Source organism: Cydia fagiglandana, chromosome 3 (genome assembly GCF_963556715.1).
Source record: "Cydia fagiglandana chromosome 3, ilCydFagi1.1, whole genome shotgun sequence".
Lineage (NCBI taxonomy): Eukaryota > Metazoa > Arthropoda > Insecta > Lepidoptera > Tortricidae > Cydia > Cydia fagiglandana.
The window spans coordinates 11042649-11058027 of record NC_085934.1 but is presented as its reverse complement, the minus strand read 5'-3'; the positions used below and the strand labels follow the sequence as shown (position 1 = coordinate 11058027).

The 15379-nt window shown below is 35.5% G+C and overlaps 1 protein-coding gene across 1 annotated transcript; it reads left to right on the top strand.

The window, feature by feature from the left end:
- Nucleotides 1-4631: 4631 nt before the first annotated feature.
- Nucleotides 4632-14858, top strand: LOC134680103 (uncharacterized). The gene is made up of 6 exons (XM_063539149.1): nucleotides 4632-4803; nucleotides 4935-5104; nucleotides 12455-12525; nucleotides 12906-13045; nucleotides 13731-13880; nucleotides 14642-14858. Exons 1-6 carry the CDS (start codon nucleotides 4737-4739, stop codon nucleotides 14791-14793), a joined length of 750 nt encoding a protein of 249 aa, XP_063395219.1. The 5' UTR covers nucleotides 4632-4736; the 3' UTR covers nucleotides 14794-14858.
- The last annotated feature ends 521 nt before the right edge of the window (nucleotides 14859-15379 follow it).

Genomic DNA, 15379 nt, shown 5'->3' with positions numbered 1-15379 from the left:
TTGATACTGGACTGGAAATTGCGGTGTTGTTCGCCTGTCCTATGCTTGGTTTTGAAAATACTTCAAAAAGGAGAAGGTTCAAAATTCGTCGAGATGTTTTTAGGGTTCCGTAGCTAAAATGGCAGAAACGGATACCTAAATAAATATGCTATTGGTATTTTTTTGGGTTCCGTACCCAAAGGGTAAAACGGGACCCTATTACTAAGACTTCGCTGTCCGTCCGTCTGTCCGTCTGTCTATCACCAGGCTGTATCTCACGAACCGTGATAGCTAGACAGTTGAAATTCACAGATGATGTATTTCTGTTGCCGCTATAACAACAAATACTAAAAACAGAATAAAATAAAGATTTATGTGGGGCTCCCAATACAGCAAACGTGATTTTTGACCAAAGTTAAGCAACGTCGGGCATGGTCAGTACTTGGATGGGTGACCGTTTTCTTTTTGCATTTTTTTCCGTTTATTTTTTGCTTTATGGTACGGAACCCTTCGTGCGCGAGTCTGACTCGCACTTGCCCGGTTTTTTTTTAAATTTATAAGTAGGTAACTACTGTATTATGCTCTCCGTGATACAATTTTAGTGAATTGGGACTTCTGAACAAAACTACAGTTTAGTGGAGTTCGTTCATTAAAAAATAACTTTAGTAACTTCATATAAATGTCCTGTAATAATACATTATTATACGTACCCGTTTATCACCCTGTCTACATTATAATATAAGCTTTAGGTGCTCCTCGCAAACAAAGTGAACACAATTTAAGCGCAACGGGATTTTTTTATATCGCTCAGTAAGACTAATAGCTTTTTGAAAGATGAAAAAACGATCATTCTGTGTTGAATATGGGTTAACGACGGTTATTTATTACGGAGCCCGAATTGTATCGTGTACGAAGTCGTAACAACAAGATATCCCATTTTGATTTAAAATTAACATGTAATTTGAAAAGGTTTTTTGCTAAGGTACTGACCAAATATAATTGATGATTCATTTTTACCGCAAGACGAGGAGAGATAAATAAATATTAAACAGTCTTGTAAGAACTACATAAAGGGCGCCAGCCTTTCAATGTTGACGAACTTTCGACATGCTTTAGGTAAGTATTTTTATTTCCGATGTCTTGGCAGGTAATCACTTAAAGAAAAAGCAATTCTGGCTTTCACTGATCAATAACGTATTTCCAATTTCCCAATTTCGAAGTCTTGCTTTATTGCTTGATATTGTAACTATACCGAACTAATATTTTCTTTGTAATTTTTATTTTTACCTATAAATTTTATATTAAATATGTTTGCTAAAACAACATTTCTATACTTTTGGCCTGAGGTGTAATCACGGTGTAATTGTCAACGGAATTAGCTTATACTTACTGAAAACACGCACGTTTATCTATGGGCCTTTTAGCTGCCTGAAATAAAGATATCTTTTTAGAAATAAATCATTTTTATATACCGACCTGAATAATTTATACCTAGTGTTTGTCTAGGTCGTAAAAAGTTGATCGGAATGCCGATACCATACATTGCGACGTGAGTGGTACAAGCCCGGCGATTATGAGCCTACTTAGATTTAAGCGTACGACATTAGCTTCATTAATCTCTGCATCCCGTTATGTCAATCTCGTCAATCAACGGGCCAGCGTGAATATAAATATTACTCGTTCGTCGTCGACAGTCGACTTACTTAGCAGATGAGAAGAACTCGCGGTTCAGGGCAATCAAAATGTTATACTCGTACCAATAAAATAACAGTAATACTTAACTGTTAAGTGAAAATTAAGTCAAGAAAGGTTGGTTTACCGCACCTACCGCAATAAAGTTTTAAGTAGGTAGGTAGGTACCTAGGTAGGTACCTATAGTTGGTTTCGTGGGCCCGTGATTGCCTACTAGAATCAGACCAAGCTAAGTAGGCAGCGATTTTGATAGCCCAGCTTGTGCAAGTGTTAAGGGAATTCAGCTATTCAAATCCTGAGTTTTTGACTTTCGCTCGATAGAAAACAGATCTTAAATTTAATGCTCTTTAAAAAAATATAATAAATATTACACAAAAACTAAAAAAGAGCAATAATATGCTTGATCCCTCAAGTTCCCACTCAGCGCTTACTTCTATTTTAATTTTTAAACGAAAACTTAAAATTAAAAAAAAGACATGATATCCGCGCTCCCGGGCACGCACTTGCTCACGCTTGCGCTCAGTGAGAGTGAGAGAAGAACACGAACGAACTTATTGCAACAACAAACATTCCTTAAACTGTGTTTGTTAATATGTATAAACGCCTGCGATATTTTGCGTATTCTATTTATTATAAAGTAACTTTGCTTTTAGATTTCCGTTAGGTTTTTTTGTTAGTTCATCAAGGAAACCCATCTGCTCTGTAATCACGCGTAACAGCCGTAACAAGTTTGAATTTAGAATATTTTACTTACGCGAAAACAAGTAAATAATTGATCGCGTTCCATTGGCGGTTAAGGGTAGTGGGGCAGCTCTTATGGACCCCGAAAATACAAGTTTCAATCAGGTACACAGTAAACAACAAAACACTCATTTTCTATGTCAATTATTATAACATTTATAACTGTCGGCGGCCAATCCTAAAATCAGGCAGATCATGGAATTCCTCATATCGTGAATCGTGAAAATCATTGTCTCGTTCCCTGAGTCGACAGAGCCTGGCTCCTATTTCTGGTCAATTTGAACATATGAAGCAATCTAACCAACCTATCCTATTGGTTTAATGTGTCTACCGTCCAAACATTACACAGGAATTAACAATATCTATCATTTCGATCTAAGTGCAATAACATTGATCAAAGGCATCAAAGCTGATCATTATCGAAGCAATTTCGTGGTGATGATTATCATATGCCATCGGTTAATGAGCGAGCATCCGATACCATGGACCTGCGAGGAAAGGTCAGTCAACAGCCGTGTACTAAATAAAGTATTGGTCTTATCAACAAAATTATGAATTGGTTTAAAATAGTTTTAGTTATTTCAAGTTTGCCCGACGTACTTTTCTCCGATTGGCATCCTCTAGTAAGTAAGTATTAGTTAATTATTTTCACAATATAGGGTAAATTCGTTAATTACTGGCCACCTTATATAGAAATTAATTCTATTTACCTATAAACAGAATTAATTTTAGTATGAGGTGGCTAGTTATAGAAGGGTGGTCAGTTATTGAAACCTTATAATAAACATAATTCATTTTAGTATGTACTTATCTAAGTACATACTAAAATGAATTATGTTTATAGGTGAATAGAATTCATTTTTAGTTTATGGTGGCCAGTTATTAACTTGTGGCTAGTAATTGACGATTTACCCTACGTATTTATAGGCCAAAATTATTTCGGAAAAAATCCTCATTTCTATGGTACCTAACAAAAGTATATTATAATATATTGCGCTATTTTGGCCGTCACTACATTTGGGTACCTATTAACTTTTAGGATAGGTACTTATTTTCTTTTATAATATCAAAACTTACTAGACAATTTTTGGTTCATAACCGCACGCTCTCGCTTCCCTCTTCGCTCGGCTTGGCGCACTGTTTGGTCGTAGGTCACAGCTACTCAATCACGCTTCTCCCCGCTTCGCTCGTCGTCGCACTTATCTGGCCCTGTGAGGCCCTGACTGACCTAACGTGAGAAATATTATAATACCCATTCTGTAAGTAATTTAGAGCACTTGACCACTCAAGTGGAGAAGAATGGATGACAAGACGCACTATCAGAATGCCTGCCCAAATTGAAAATTTAATGGTTATCACGTGGTTATCACATTATGTTTTTGTTGTGAACCTGTGGACGAGAATAAAACGGGTGTTATAAAAAATGTGTTCGCGATAAACTCGAAAACTACTAAACAAATTTTCATGCGGTTTTTATCTATCAATAGAGTGATTCTTGAGGAAGATTTAGGTGTATAATTTGTTAAGGTTTTTTGTAACCCGTGCGTAGCCGGGGCGGGTCGCTACTCGCTAGTGTCGATTAAAAATAAAAGCAATTAGTTTCTAATTTAACAAAGGAGTGTAGGTACTAAGTTCCTACGGTAGTAATTAGCAGTTAGCGGGGTCTCAACTCAAGGCTGACTTTTGATCCAGGAAGCAAGTTTTTCATCCATCACATCCATTTGTAGGAAAAACACATTTTGTAACTGCAAAGAGAATGAGTCTATAGAGAGTTACTCTAACAGTAAATTTTGTAGTCACAGTAAATTTACTTCCATCTATCGACACAGCATTAAAACTAAAAATGAAAATTTTTATATTTCATTTTTTTAGAACGCCATATGACTTCGACCCATGTTCTTTCATTGATATATGTGTTAAAATTGTTAAATATCAAACGGACACCGCCATCTACCTGAGCCTCTATGTTAGCATAGGCCAAAGGTGGCGCCATCTATTCTAGAATAAATTTTTCATAATTTCCGAGGCACGTTTTTCTCCTTAGGCTTTACTTATTCAACTTATACGAACTTATATATATCTTTGGAAACTGGTTTTAGTTAATAAGAAGTTGAAGAAAATAACGCAGTTTAGTGTTGTAATGGTTATGTATTCCGAACACCTAGTAAATGACATTGAAGCCGGGTTTACGCAATTAAAGCGCCCAAGCAGACCGGCGCAGCGCCAGACTAGACAGCGAACTTGCTCATTGTGGTTCGCTGCACAACTCTTATATAAATATTAAATAAGTAAATGTAGTAAACAAATATTAAGTTGCTCATACGATGTCTTTCAAAAGTGTTTTGTTTTTGCTAACTGTGTTACGTGTTGGTTACAGTTCAGTTGATCTAGGTACGGATATTTGTTATTTGTAGTTGAATACCGCTCTTTTTAAGTAGATACGTGTATAATATTTATACATATCTGCATTTATACGATATTTATAAGATGCATATATAAATGATCGTATTGTTTTACAACAGGAAAATTCCTGAAGATATGCGATAGAAATGCTGTGGATGTGAACGATTGCTTAGTGGAAGCCATCCAGAAGGGTATTGTGGCGATGGCTGGAGGTCTCAAAGAGCTCGATGTGCCTCCTTTGGACCCTAATCACGAGAAGGAAATTCGAATAATGTATCAAAGGAATCAGGTAAGTGTCAAGTGTACACTACTTTAGCGGAAAGTAGGTACCTACTCCATATTTAAATTTCGATTTGCCGCGCGTTTTATAATTACCTATTATCTAAAAAACAAGATTATTACTGCCGTAATAATTAATGCACACTATACAGTGAAGATGTTTTTTCACCACACCAACTCGGAAAGGCTTACTTTGCACTTCAAAAACGGATAGCAAAGTTGCATTTTATTCACATGTGAGGCAAAGTAATCAAATGCAAATTTTGAGTTGTTTTCTTATGTTTGCTGGTAGAATTGACTTTCAAATGATGAATTTGGATAAATATTTAATAACAATCATTTGGATTTGATTTGGTTTGATTTTGTTTGATATTTTACATTTGATATTTGCTTCGGGTTGCTGTGGTGAAAAATTTTGTGTTTCACTCGGGGGCAAATTTTGTTTCGTTTTCGGGGGCAAACCCTCGTGCTTTGAAACCCTCACAACGCTCAAGATTCCATTTTCGAATCTTTCGCTTGCTCGGGTATCAATATTAGCACGAGCGGTTAAACAACAACTTTGCCCCCTTGTAAAACAAATAACTATTATAGTCACGTATCGTAAAAAGCTGTTATTGTAAAATCATAACTATTCATAACTTACTCGCTGTGTAAGTTTGACTTATGGTGCTCTTACGCGTGTTATATGGCGCTATGTTAATCTAATAACTTTAAACGAGAAATTCTTGTTTATTGAAATATCTATTTTGGGGATCTCGGAAACGGCTGTAACGACTTCGATGAAATTTGCTGTGGGTTTTCGTGTGCGATAAATCGATCTAGCTAGGTCTAATCTCTGGGAAAACGCGCATTTTTTAGTTTTATATGTTTTCCGAGCAAAGCTCGGTCTCCCAGATATTTGCTACTATGGGAGCACCATTTGTCTCTAAATGATTTTTTTGGGACTAGAAATTGACTCTTTCTTTTCACATAATATTATACCCGGATTTAAGACTGAATTAATTTATTTCATTCATTTCATTGTAGATAAATAAATAACATATGTAGGTACATTTCATTTATAGTTAATTTCCTCTATACAAAGGAACTTTTACGATTAGTGTAACAATGGACCAGCTTGTGTGTATGCTCTAACTATACATATATGTACTACCTCTGTATTTGATTTTATACTATAACTAGGCGTCTAATTAAAATGCTAATTAAATAGTTAGCACCTCTAGTACGTTTCCGCAATAGCCAAGTTTTAATAACGTTAAATGACAATGTGAAACTATTGTTGAACCATTTACTCATCCATCAGTTAGATGAGTAAATGGATGAGTGTAATGACAGTAATGATATGTTTCACTTGCAGGCTGGAGTGACACTGCAGTTATCTTGCCACGAGTCTTTAATTTCATGCCTAGGTACTTGTTTTTGTTTATAACAATTTCTGCTGTTTTCAAGACTTCCGTCTACTTTAATTACAGTATATTTATGTAACTAATTATACCGGTTAATGCAAATTATATAAACACGCAACTAAAGATTACGGTGATTTTCCGAACTATGTATCTGTTGCAAAACACATCTTCTCATCATTCCGTTTTTTGCCCGTGTGTCCTTATTTGATATTCTGTCATTTTTTGTCGGTGCATAACAAATAATAAAATAAGTTCCTAAGATATACGTATTTATAGACATTCGAAAAAATAAAAACCGGCAAAGTGTGAGTTTGGACTCGCGTCCCAAGGGTTCCGTACATAACCCAATTTTTATCAATGTGTTTTGCAGTGTTTTTGAGATACATTTTGTTGCATCATTTTTGGTACAAGGGACTTAATCGCCTTTTCAGACCAAGGGGGTCACGAAACGAAGAAAGTTTTACAAAACTGACCTACATACCCTAGGTACAGAAATTAGCTGAGATAATTCTTGTAACTCCTCACAGGTGTTTAAAATTCATATATTTATACTTAGGTACGTTATTTTGTTATGATTGGATAACGATGCTAAAATTGACTTGCAATAGGTATTATAACAGCTTCCATGATAGCATTCTTTATTACCTAAAAGTCAAGGCCTTCCATAAGTTGATCTCCCTTCACTATGCATACCGTATGGAATGCAATGAGAGACTTACCTACACAAAAGTGGAATTTTATTTTTTCCCCCGAGTAACCATGTTTCTATTTGTAACCGTCTGCTAGTCACAGTCTCGCTATACAAGTATACATATCAGTTAGTTAACATTTGCACTATATAGGTGAGCAGCATAATTTTTGATTTTACCTACTTGAGAGGGATCGAATGGACCCGATGCCACAGTGTACGTGTTAATTCATTTAATAGGTTCATTAATCTTTCTAGTAGACAAGCTTCAAAAGATCCTAACTTCATAATAAAATCGACTTTTGCGACAAAAGTCGAAATATCGAGTAAAGTCCTGGAAAATTGTCGTGGCGCCCATAAATTCCGCTAGTTTGCACATTGATGCAATCAAAACTGGAACTTCTACTTGAGGTGGATCTTAGGCATTTATAAATGCACGTTAGTAATTATTACACAAAACAATTGCAGTAAGTCGCTTCATTGAATACTAGCTGTTGCCCGCGACTTCGTCCGCGTGGAATCTTATCTTCAACATTTTACATCTTTAGTACCTACCTATAATTTTCATATGCAAGTTGTATGAAGTTTTAAGTCAAGTGGATTTTGATGTTGGTTGCTGAAATTACTTTTTTGTATTCTCATAATAGGTACCTATGCCCTTATACAAAGATTCAAGTTCGGCACTCACAAAATATCTGATCTCCATACAAACTTTCAACCCCTTTCTCACCACCTTGGGGGATAATTTTTAAAAATGCTTGAATTAGTTTTCATGTTTTTTAATTTAATTTTTTTTTTGCAAAATGTTCAAGTTCCTAGCTTAAAATAAAATTAAACCCCAAGACGAACTTTCATCGCCTTTTTAACCCCCTTAGGGCTTGAATTTCCAAAACGTTGCAATTACTTTTTTGTAATCGGCTAATATGTCTTTCTTAGAAGTTTCAAAGCATTTGTAATGGATTCAAACTTTAAACCCCACTTTAACCCTGCTAGGGGATGAATTTTACAAATCGCTGAAATCACTTTTATTGTCATTTAATAATATCCCCAAATACAAAGATTCAAATTCCGCGCTCGAAAAAATGTATGATATCCATACAAACTTTCAACCCCGTTTTCACCACCATAGGGGATGTAATTTCAAAAACGCTGATATTAGTTTTCTTGCATCTTAATTTAAAACGTTTTTACAAAGTTTCAAGTTCCTTGCTTAAAATAAAATTTGCACCCGCAGACGAACTTTCATCCCCTTTTTAGCCCCCTTAGGGGTTGAAATTCCAAAAACGTTGCAATTACTTTTTTTTGTAATCGGCTATTATGCCTTTCTAAGAAGTTTCAAAACCATTTGTAATGTATCCAAACTTTCAACCCCTTTTTAACCATGTTAGGGGATGAAATTTACAAAACGCTGAAATTACTTTTCCTGTCTTCTAATAATATCCCTAAATACAAAGATTCAAGTCCCACACTCGAAAAAATGTTTGATATCCATACAAATTTTCAACCCCTTTTTCACCACCTTAGGGGATGAATTTTCAAAAACGCTGAAATGAGTTTTCTTGTATTTTAATAATATATCTTTTAACGAAGTTTCCAATTCCTTGCTCAAAAGAAAACTTTAACCCCATACAAACTTTCATCCCCTTTTTAACCCTGTTAGGGGATGAAATTTACAAAACGCTGAAATTACTTTTATTGTCTTCTAATAGTATCCCCAAATACAAAGATTCAAGTCCCGCGATCGAAAATTTTTTTGATATCCATACAAACTTTCAACCCCTTTTTCACCACCTTGAGGGATGAATTTTCTAAAACGCTGAAATTACTTTTCTTGTATTTTAATATTATATCTTTTAACGAAGTTTCAAATTCCTAGCTCAAAAGAAAACTTTATCCCCATACAAACTTTCATCCCCTTTTTAACCCTGTTAGGGGATGAATTTTACAAAACGCTGAAATTACTTTTATTATCTTCTAATAATATCCCCAAATACAAAGATTCAAGTCCCGCGCTCTAAAAAAATATTTGATATCCATACAAACTTTCAACCCCTTTTTCACCACCTTGGGGGATGAATTTTCTAAAACGCTGAAATTAGTTTTCTTATTTTTGAATTTGATACGTTTTACAAAGTTTCAAGTTCCTAGCTTAAAATAAAATTTGCACCCGAAGACGAACTTTCATCCCCTTTTTAACCCCCTTAGGGGTTGAATTTCCAAAAACGTTGCAATCACTTTTTTTTCTTATCGGCTATTATGCCTTTCTAAGAAGTTTCAAAGCATTTGTAATGGATTAAAATTTTCAACCCCTTTTTAACCCTGTTAGGGGATGAATTTTACAAAACGCTGAAATTACTTTTCCTGTCTTCTAATAATATTCCTAAATACAAAGATTCAAGTCCACCACTCGGAAATTTTTTTGATATCCATACAAACTTTCAACCCCTTTTTCACCACCTCAGGGTATGAATTTTCAAAAACGCTGAAATTAGTTTTCTTGCATTTTAATAATATATCTTTTTACGAAGTTTCAATTTCCTAGCTTAAAAGAAAACTTTAACCCCATACTAACTTTCATCCCCTTTTTAACCCCCTTAGGGGTTGAATTTCTCAAAATCGCTTCTTATCTCTTGTACACTTTATAAATGCAATCTGGTGTGCAAATTTCAACTTTCTGGCTTTTGTAGTTTCGGCTCTGCGTTGATGAATCAGTCAGTCAGTCAGTCAGGACACTTGCATTTATATATATAGATAGATAGATAACGGCCTGTCGGGCCAGTCCGTAGTGACTCAAGTAAATTTTAATTAAATCTTGTGATTTCACTCATTAGGTGTACACTAGATAACTCGTATCGGTAAATCGGTATCTAAAGGCATGATGTAGCAGATAACAAGTCTGGTATGTGTACCTAGACTACATGGGTTGATTTACCAAGTAAAGCTTTGACCTTCATCTACTGGTTATAGGTACAAATGAAGTACTTACCCTTGATATAGTATATCCATGTGGGTCAGACTCAAACGAATAATGAATGCAGCAGAAGCGTAACATCCTTGCTATCCTTGGCTCTAATAATAACATTAATGCATTTATAATAACAGGCATATGATATGTGTACTTATTATTAAAAAAATATTTTGTGGTTAGATATAATATAACATTATCTCGTGGCTAGGGCATTCGATCATTATGTTGGTATATATAGTAACAGCACCAGTCATGGGACATTTAAGAGGAAATTTGGAGTATTAATGATATTTCCCGTATACATGTAAATGGTCTACCGCTGAGCGTGTAAAAGATGAAAGTCCTACCCGTCTTTTATGTTTTAGGCGTGTTGTATCAAAGATACAGCAATTCATTTCCACATATTTAACAAATTAAAACTATGCTTTTTTTCTCCAGTCATGGACACCAAAGCTCCAGTAATGGGCCCCCGGTAATGGACGTGGATCCAGTAATGGGCCCCCTATAATGGACATTGCTCTATCAGTATAAAATATTGAAATGGGGAATGAGTTACGGCAAAAAAATCAATTTTTGGTATAAGCTTTTATCGCTGAATGTATTTTTCTTTCCACAGCCAATTATTATTGTATTAGATCCATCGAGACAATTCTTATATACCCAAACACAATTAATTAGGGTTTATTGCGATAAAGTTCCCATGGCCACCTCCTGTCTCCATCATCAGATAAGGTCCATGTTATCATACTATTGCATCCGATTTGCATACTTAATTATGGACTTACACAAAATTTCAACTGAATCGGAAATCGAAAAGTGGCTCAAATTCAGCTACCAAGATTGGACCCACACTAACTAACAGGGCAAGTTAAATAAAAGTTTGGAAAAACGATATTAATTTATCCGAAGTCCGAGAATACCTCCTGATTGACATATTTCGTAACGACATTTTACTTCTGTATTGTTTAAACATGAAATTATGGCATGGCAAGCATAATTCTGTCAATTGTCCCATCATAGGAGGTACGCAGTTTTACAGCTCCTATAATGGGATTGGGCCAAATACCACTATTTTTTTACATCTGTGGACTCACAACATAGTGTGTTGTATACCTTATCTCATGGTAAATGCAACTAACAAAACACATTCTAGTTTTCATCAAGTATTAATTAATTGAAATTTAATAAATTAACTCGCCTCTCTCAGCGAAGTTGTTAAGAATTCGTAGTGGTATTTTTTTCAGTGACACGACAACTTTTGGGTTGACGCCAATTTCTTAAAAAGCAACCAAATTTAATGAAACTTCAAACTGAAACAGCTCTAGGACTCTTATTTATGATAATATACAGCCAGTGTTTATAAACTACTTTTAGATACTTCATCATCATCATCATCATCTCAGCCTATATACGTCCCACTGCTGGGCACAGGCCTCCTCTCGAGCGCGAGAGGGCTTGGGCTATAGTCCCCACGCTACATACTACTACTTGCTTTACTTTTAGATACTTATTTTAGAGGAATTATGTTTTTTTGTCCCATTACTGGTTCCACGCCCATTATAGGGTATACTACTATAGTAGTTTGCTTATAGGTATACGTAGCTGCCAAAACGCACACAATCAGGGGCCCGTTTCTCAAAAGCTTGTAACTTGTAATACAAGCGGTTATCACTTTTTGACAGCTTTTGTTAGAAAGGGACTTCCACTTGTATTACAAGTTACAAGCTTTTGAGAAATGCGCCCCAGGTTAGAGTTAGTGCGGAACAGTGTTGCCAACTTGGCATAAATGATGCCAGACTTGGCATATTTTCACTCGCTTTGGCACCATAAATTTCCATTTAACATCTGGCATATTTTTTAGCATAATTTAGTCTAAGCCAAATTTGCACCAACCTGGCAGCAACAATATGCGCCATCGCCTTATATGTGGTTCATATTTTCATATGAATTTTGACTTTTGTGGACGAATGGACGTCGACGGTCTATAAACAGTTCTTGTCAGTAGAAAAAGGCGGCAAATTTGAATAGTGTATGTGTTTTAAGGGTCTAATTTCAAGTGACATTTTAGCATTTTTTTAACATATTTCAAAAATCTTTGGCATATTTTTGGCATAATCTGAACATGAGTTTGGTGCCTGGTAGAACTGCACTTTTAGAAATGATAGCGGTGCGGTGCCGAGAACGAGGGACTGTCTAATTAGATTAAAATGTTATTTTTTTCATAATTAAATTAGCTATTGCCGCTAATCTGTATTATGTTGAGTGAATCATGAATTAGGATTTTTCTCCTTTTTACAGATTTTCGCCAGGATGAGCATGAAGGATATTAATGTAGAAGGGTTGAAAAAAAGTACTGTCCACGATGCTAGGTTGGTTGATACATTTTAGACTGTTGAATATCTCAGAATACGATTACTTGTTTATTTTTAGCATTCGAAAAAAAGGTAACAAACAATCATGATGTGTCTTTTAATTGAAAAACACGTTTAAAAATTAAGTCACTGCAAATAACACTTATGAATCTAATACTATCATTTTAATATTCTTCTGCTTTCATAAGAATCATAAGTGATAGTTACGATTTTAAAAATGATTCTTATGAAAGCAGAAGAATATAATAATGATCGTAATCCTAATGCTTAAAAAAACGAACTACTTTTAGATATGTATTTCTATAATATTTTTAATGTGTAATAGTTAGCTTAAATCAAAATGAATTAATTATACATAGGGTTATTGCTGCTTGCAGATTACGCGCAGATGAAGATCGATTCCATCTAGAAGTAGATATGACTACGCCGCGAGTTTTCGTCCAAGGAAACTATTTTGGCGAAGGGCGATTCAACTCGCTTACATTCAACGCAACTGGAATGTTCAACACTACTATGAGTAAGTAAATTGTTAAAGACCAGGTACCTGAAGAAAATCTGGGTAGGTAGATACTTTACTATCACTAAAAAAATATAACATTATTATATTACCTATTCATCACAAGATTAGGTCACACAGAAAAAAAACTGAATAACAAATAGGTATACATACCTACTATTTATTGAACGTTGAATGTCTATGGTATGAATAAATTATTCTTTATATAACTTTATTGTAATACAAACAAATAAACTTACTAACATAGATACTTAAGTGTAAATGTTTGTCTGTTTGTGCACTTTGAGCCAATAAAATAAAAACATCAAATGAATAGGTAATAAAGGAACTTAGAACTGACCATGCATTGTCTATGCATAATGTATGTAATGTGAGAATGAAGTTCATCATGTTCATCAAAAACTCCATTCTTGCAAGGCGACATTGTTTGATTTGGCAAACGAACCAGAATAGACGCAGTACCTGTGTATACCTAATTGCGTCATAAGTTTTAATCATACATTATGAAGTTAATATAAATACTAAATCGTATACTTTATTTGTACTTAATGATTTTTAGTAGATATTTAAGATTTTTATTAATGTAGGTAAGTATATACGAGTATGTTAGTTTAGTTCTTAAGGTACCTATATATATGGGCCTTATTTGCCTAAAAATGAATGCTTACTGATTGATTTATTGCAGCTGATCTGGTGTACACCTGGAAATTGGACGGGGTCCCGGAGAAACGAGACAACGAGACCTACATCAGGATCAAGTCATTCTACATGCGGCCTGATTTAGGGAGCTTACAGGCCTATGTGTCCAATGATATTCCCGAGAGTCAGGCTATAAGTGAGTATTCTGTTGTTCTGTTTAATCTTTCTAGTATCCCAATTTGCCAAAATGCTCTTCAGCTGCCCCTCTCCCACACCAACATGATAAAATTTGTAACTAAATGTATGCCCCTCCCCCCGCCATCGATCATAGCAACTGCATGCAATATTATGATGAATGACAGAGAGCTGATCTGGCAGACAGGAGATGGCTATGGGAACTCTGGGATAAAATACATGCAAACTACATAATTGTGTTTGGGGCTAGAATTGTCTCAGTGAGTATTAGTTGCTTGTGGAAAGAAAAGTACAGTCAGCGATAAAAGCTTTTACAGTCAAAGTTAACTTACTCAAAACTATGTCCCCATAGATCTTAAGTAATTCGCTGACATTTGAGCTAGGACATCTTTTTGAGTTATGATGTGTGCACCCATATTTTTACCCTTGACCACAGAATAAATAATAGTACTAGGTACAGAAGACTCACTCTCTAACAAAACGCGTCTGTTACGATCAGCACAGATATGGCCGCTAGGTGGCGACAGCGCCACGCGCGGCTTATGGTTTTCCCCAAAATTGGTGTGGAACGGATTTACTTTTAGCTACCTGTAGCAAAGCGACGCAATCGCGGAGTGAGCCACGCCTGCCTTGACTGTGCCAAGAAATTAAATTATTGTAATTTTTTTTAACGAGCCTGCAAGGTGTCCCCCTGCTGGGCAAAGCCCTCCCCCTAGACTTCCAAAAAAAAATAAGAGTTTCAATTTATTTTTTATCTTTCAGTCCAGCTAGCGAACAACTTCGCGAACTCGAACTGGCGGCCGCTGTATCGCGAGCTGCTGCCGTACGCGCAGGCCAACTGGAACAAGATCGGCATCCGGATCGCGAACAAACTCTTCCTCAAAGTGCCCTACGACAAGATGTTCCCGGCTTAGATTAGTTGTTGTATTTTCGTGTAAGGTTATTTTGTATAAATAATTATAGTTTTATTTTATAGATATTGATTTGTTTTTTTTTCGTGAAATATTAGAAAATACATGTCAAGATTACTACGAGTTTGTACCTAAATTACCTGATGATGAGTACTTTATGACTTACACATGTACATAGGTATCCATTTGTGTCATTCAAACGCTTTTTTAACGCGCGTTGTAAAAGCGACCGTGGGTATGGGAGCTAAGTGGCCCCAACGCACGAGAGCTTTTTCAACGCGCGTTATAATTAAGCGCTTGAATTAGGCTTGACTAAGGCTTAACTTAAAGTCGGAAACCCAACAACGCTTGATAAAAGCGCCACCGCCATCGAGTGAATAAATACACATGTATCCATTTGTGTCATTCAAACGCTTTTTTAACGCGCGTTGTAGAGGCCTTAGAAAATTTGAATTTCGCGTTTGATTCGCGCCCTTTTCTACTAAAGTTGTTTGACAGACAAAATATTGGCGACAAAGACAATAAGGTGCGTCTTTGTGAGCGATTATTTTAGTGTTTAGAACAATATCTGTCACAGTGGAAAAAAAAA

Coding starts and splice junctions, on each gene's coding strand:
- LOC134680103 (XM_063539149.1), top strand. CDS start 4,737: ATGTCTTTCAAAAGTGTTTTGTTTTTGCTAACTGTGTTACGTGTTGGT. Junction 5,105..12,454: donor TAATGTATCAAAGGAATCAG/GTAAGTGTCAAG, acceptor TCCTTTTTACAG/ATTTTCGCCAGGATGAGCAT. Junction 13,881..14,641: donor TCCCGAGAGTCAGGCTATAA/GTGAGTATTCTG, acceptor TTTATCTTTCAG/TCCAGCTAGCGAACAACTTC.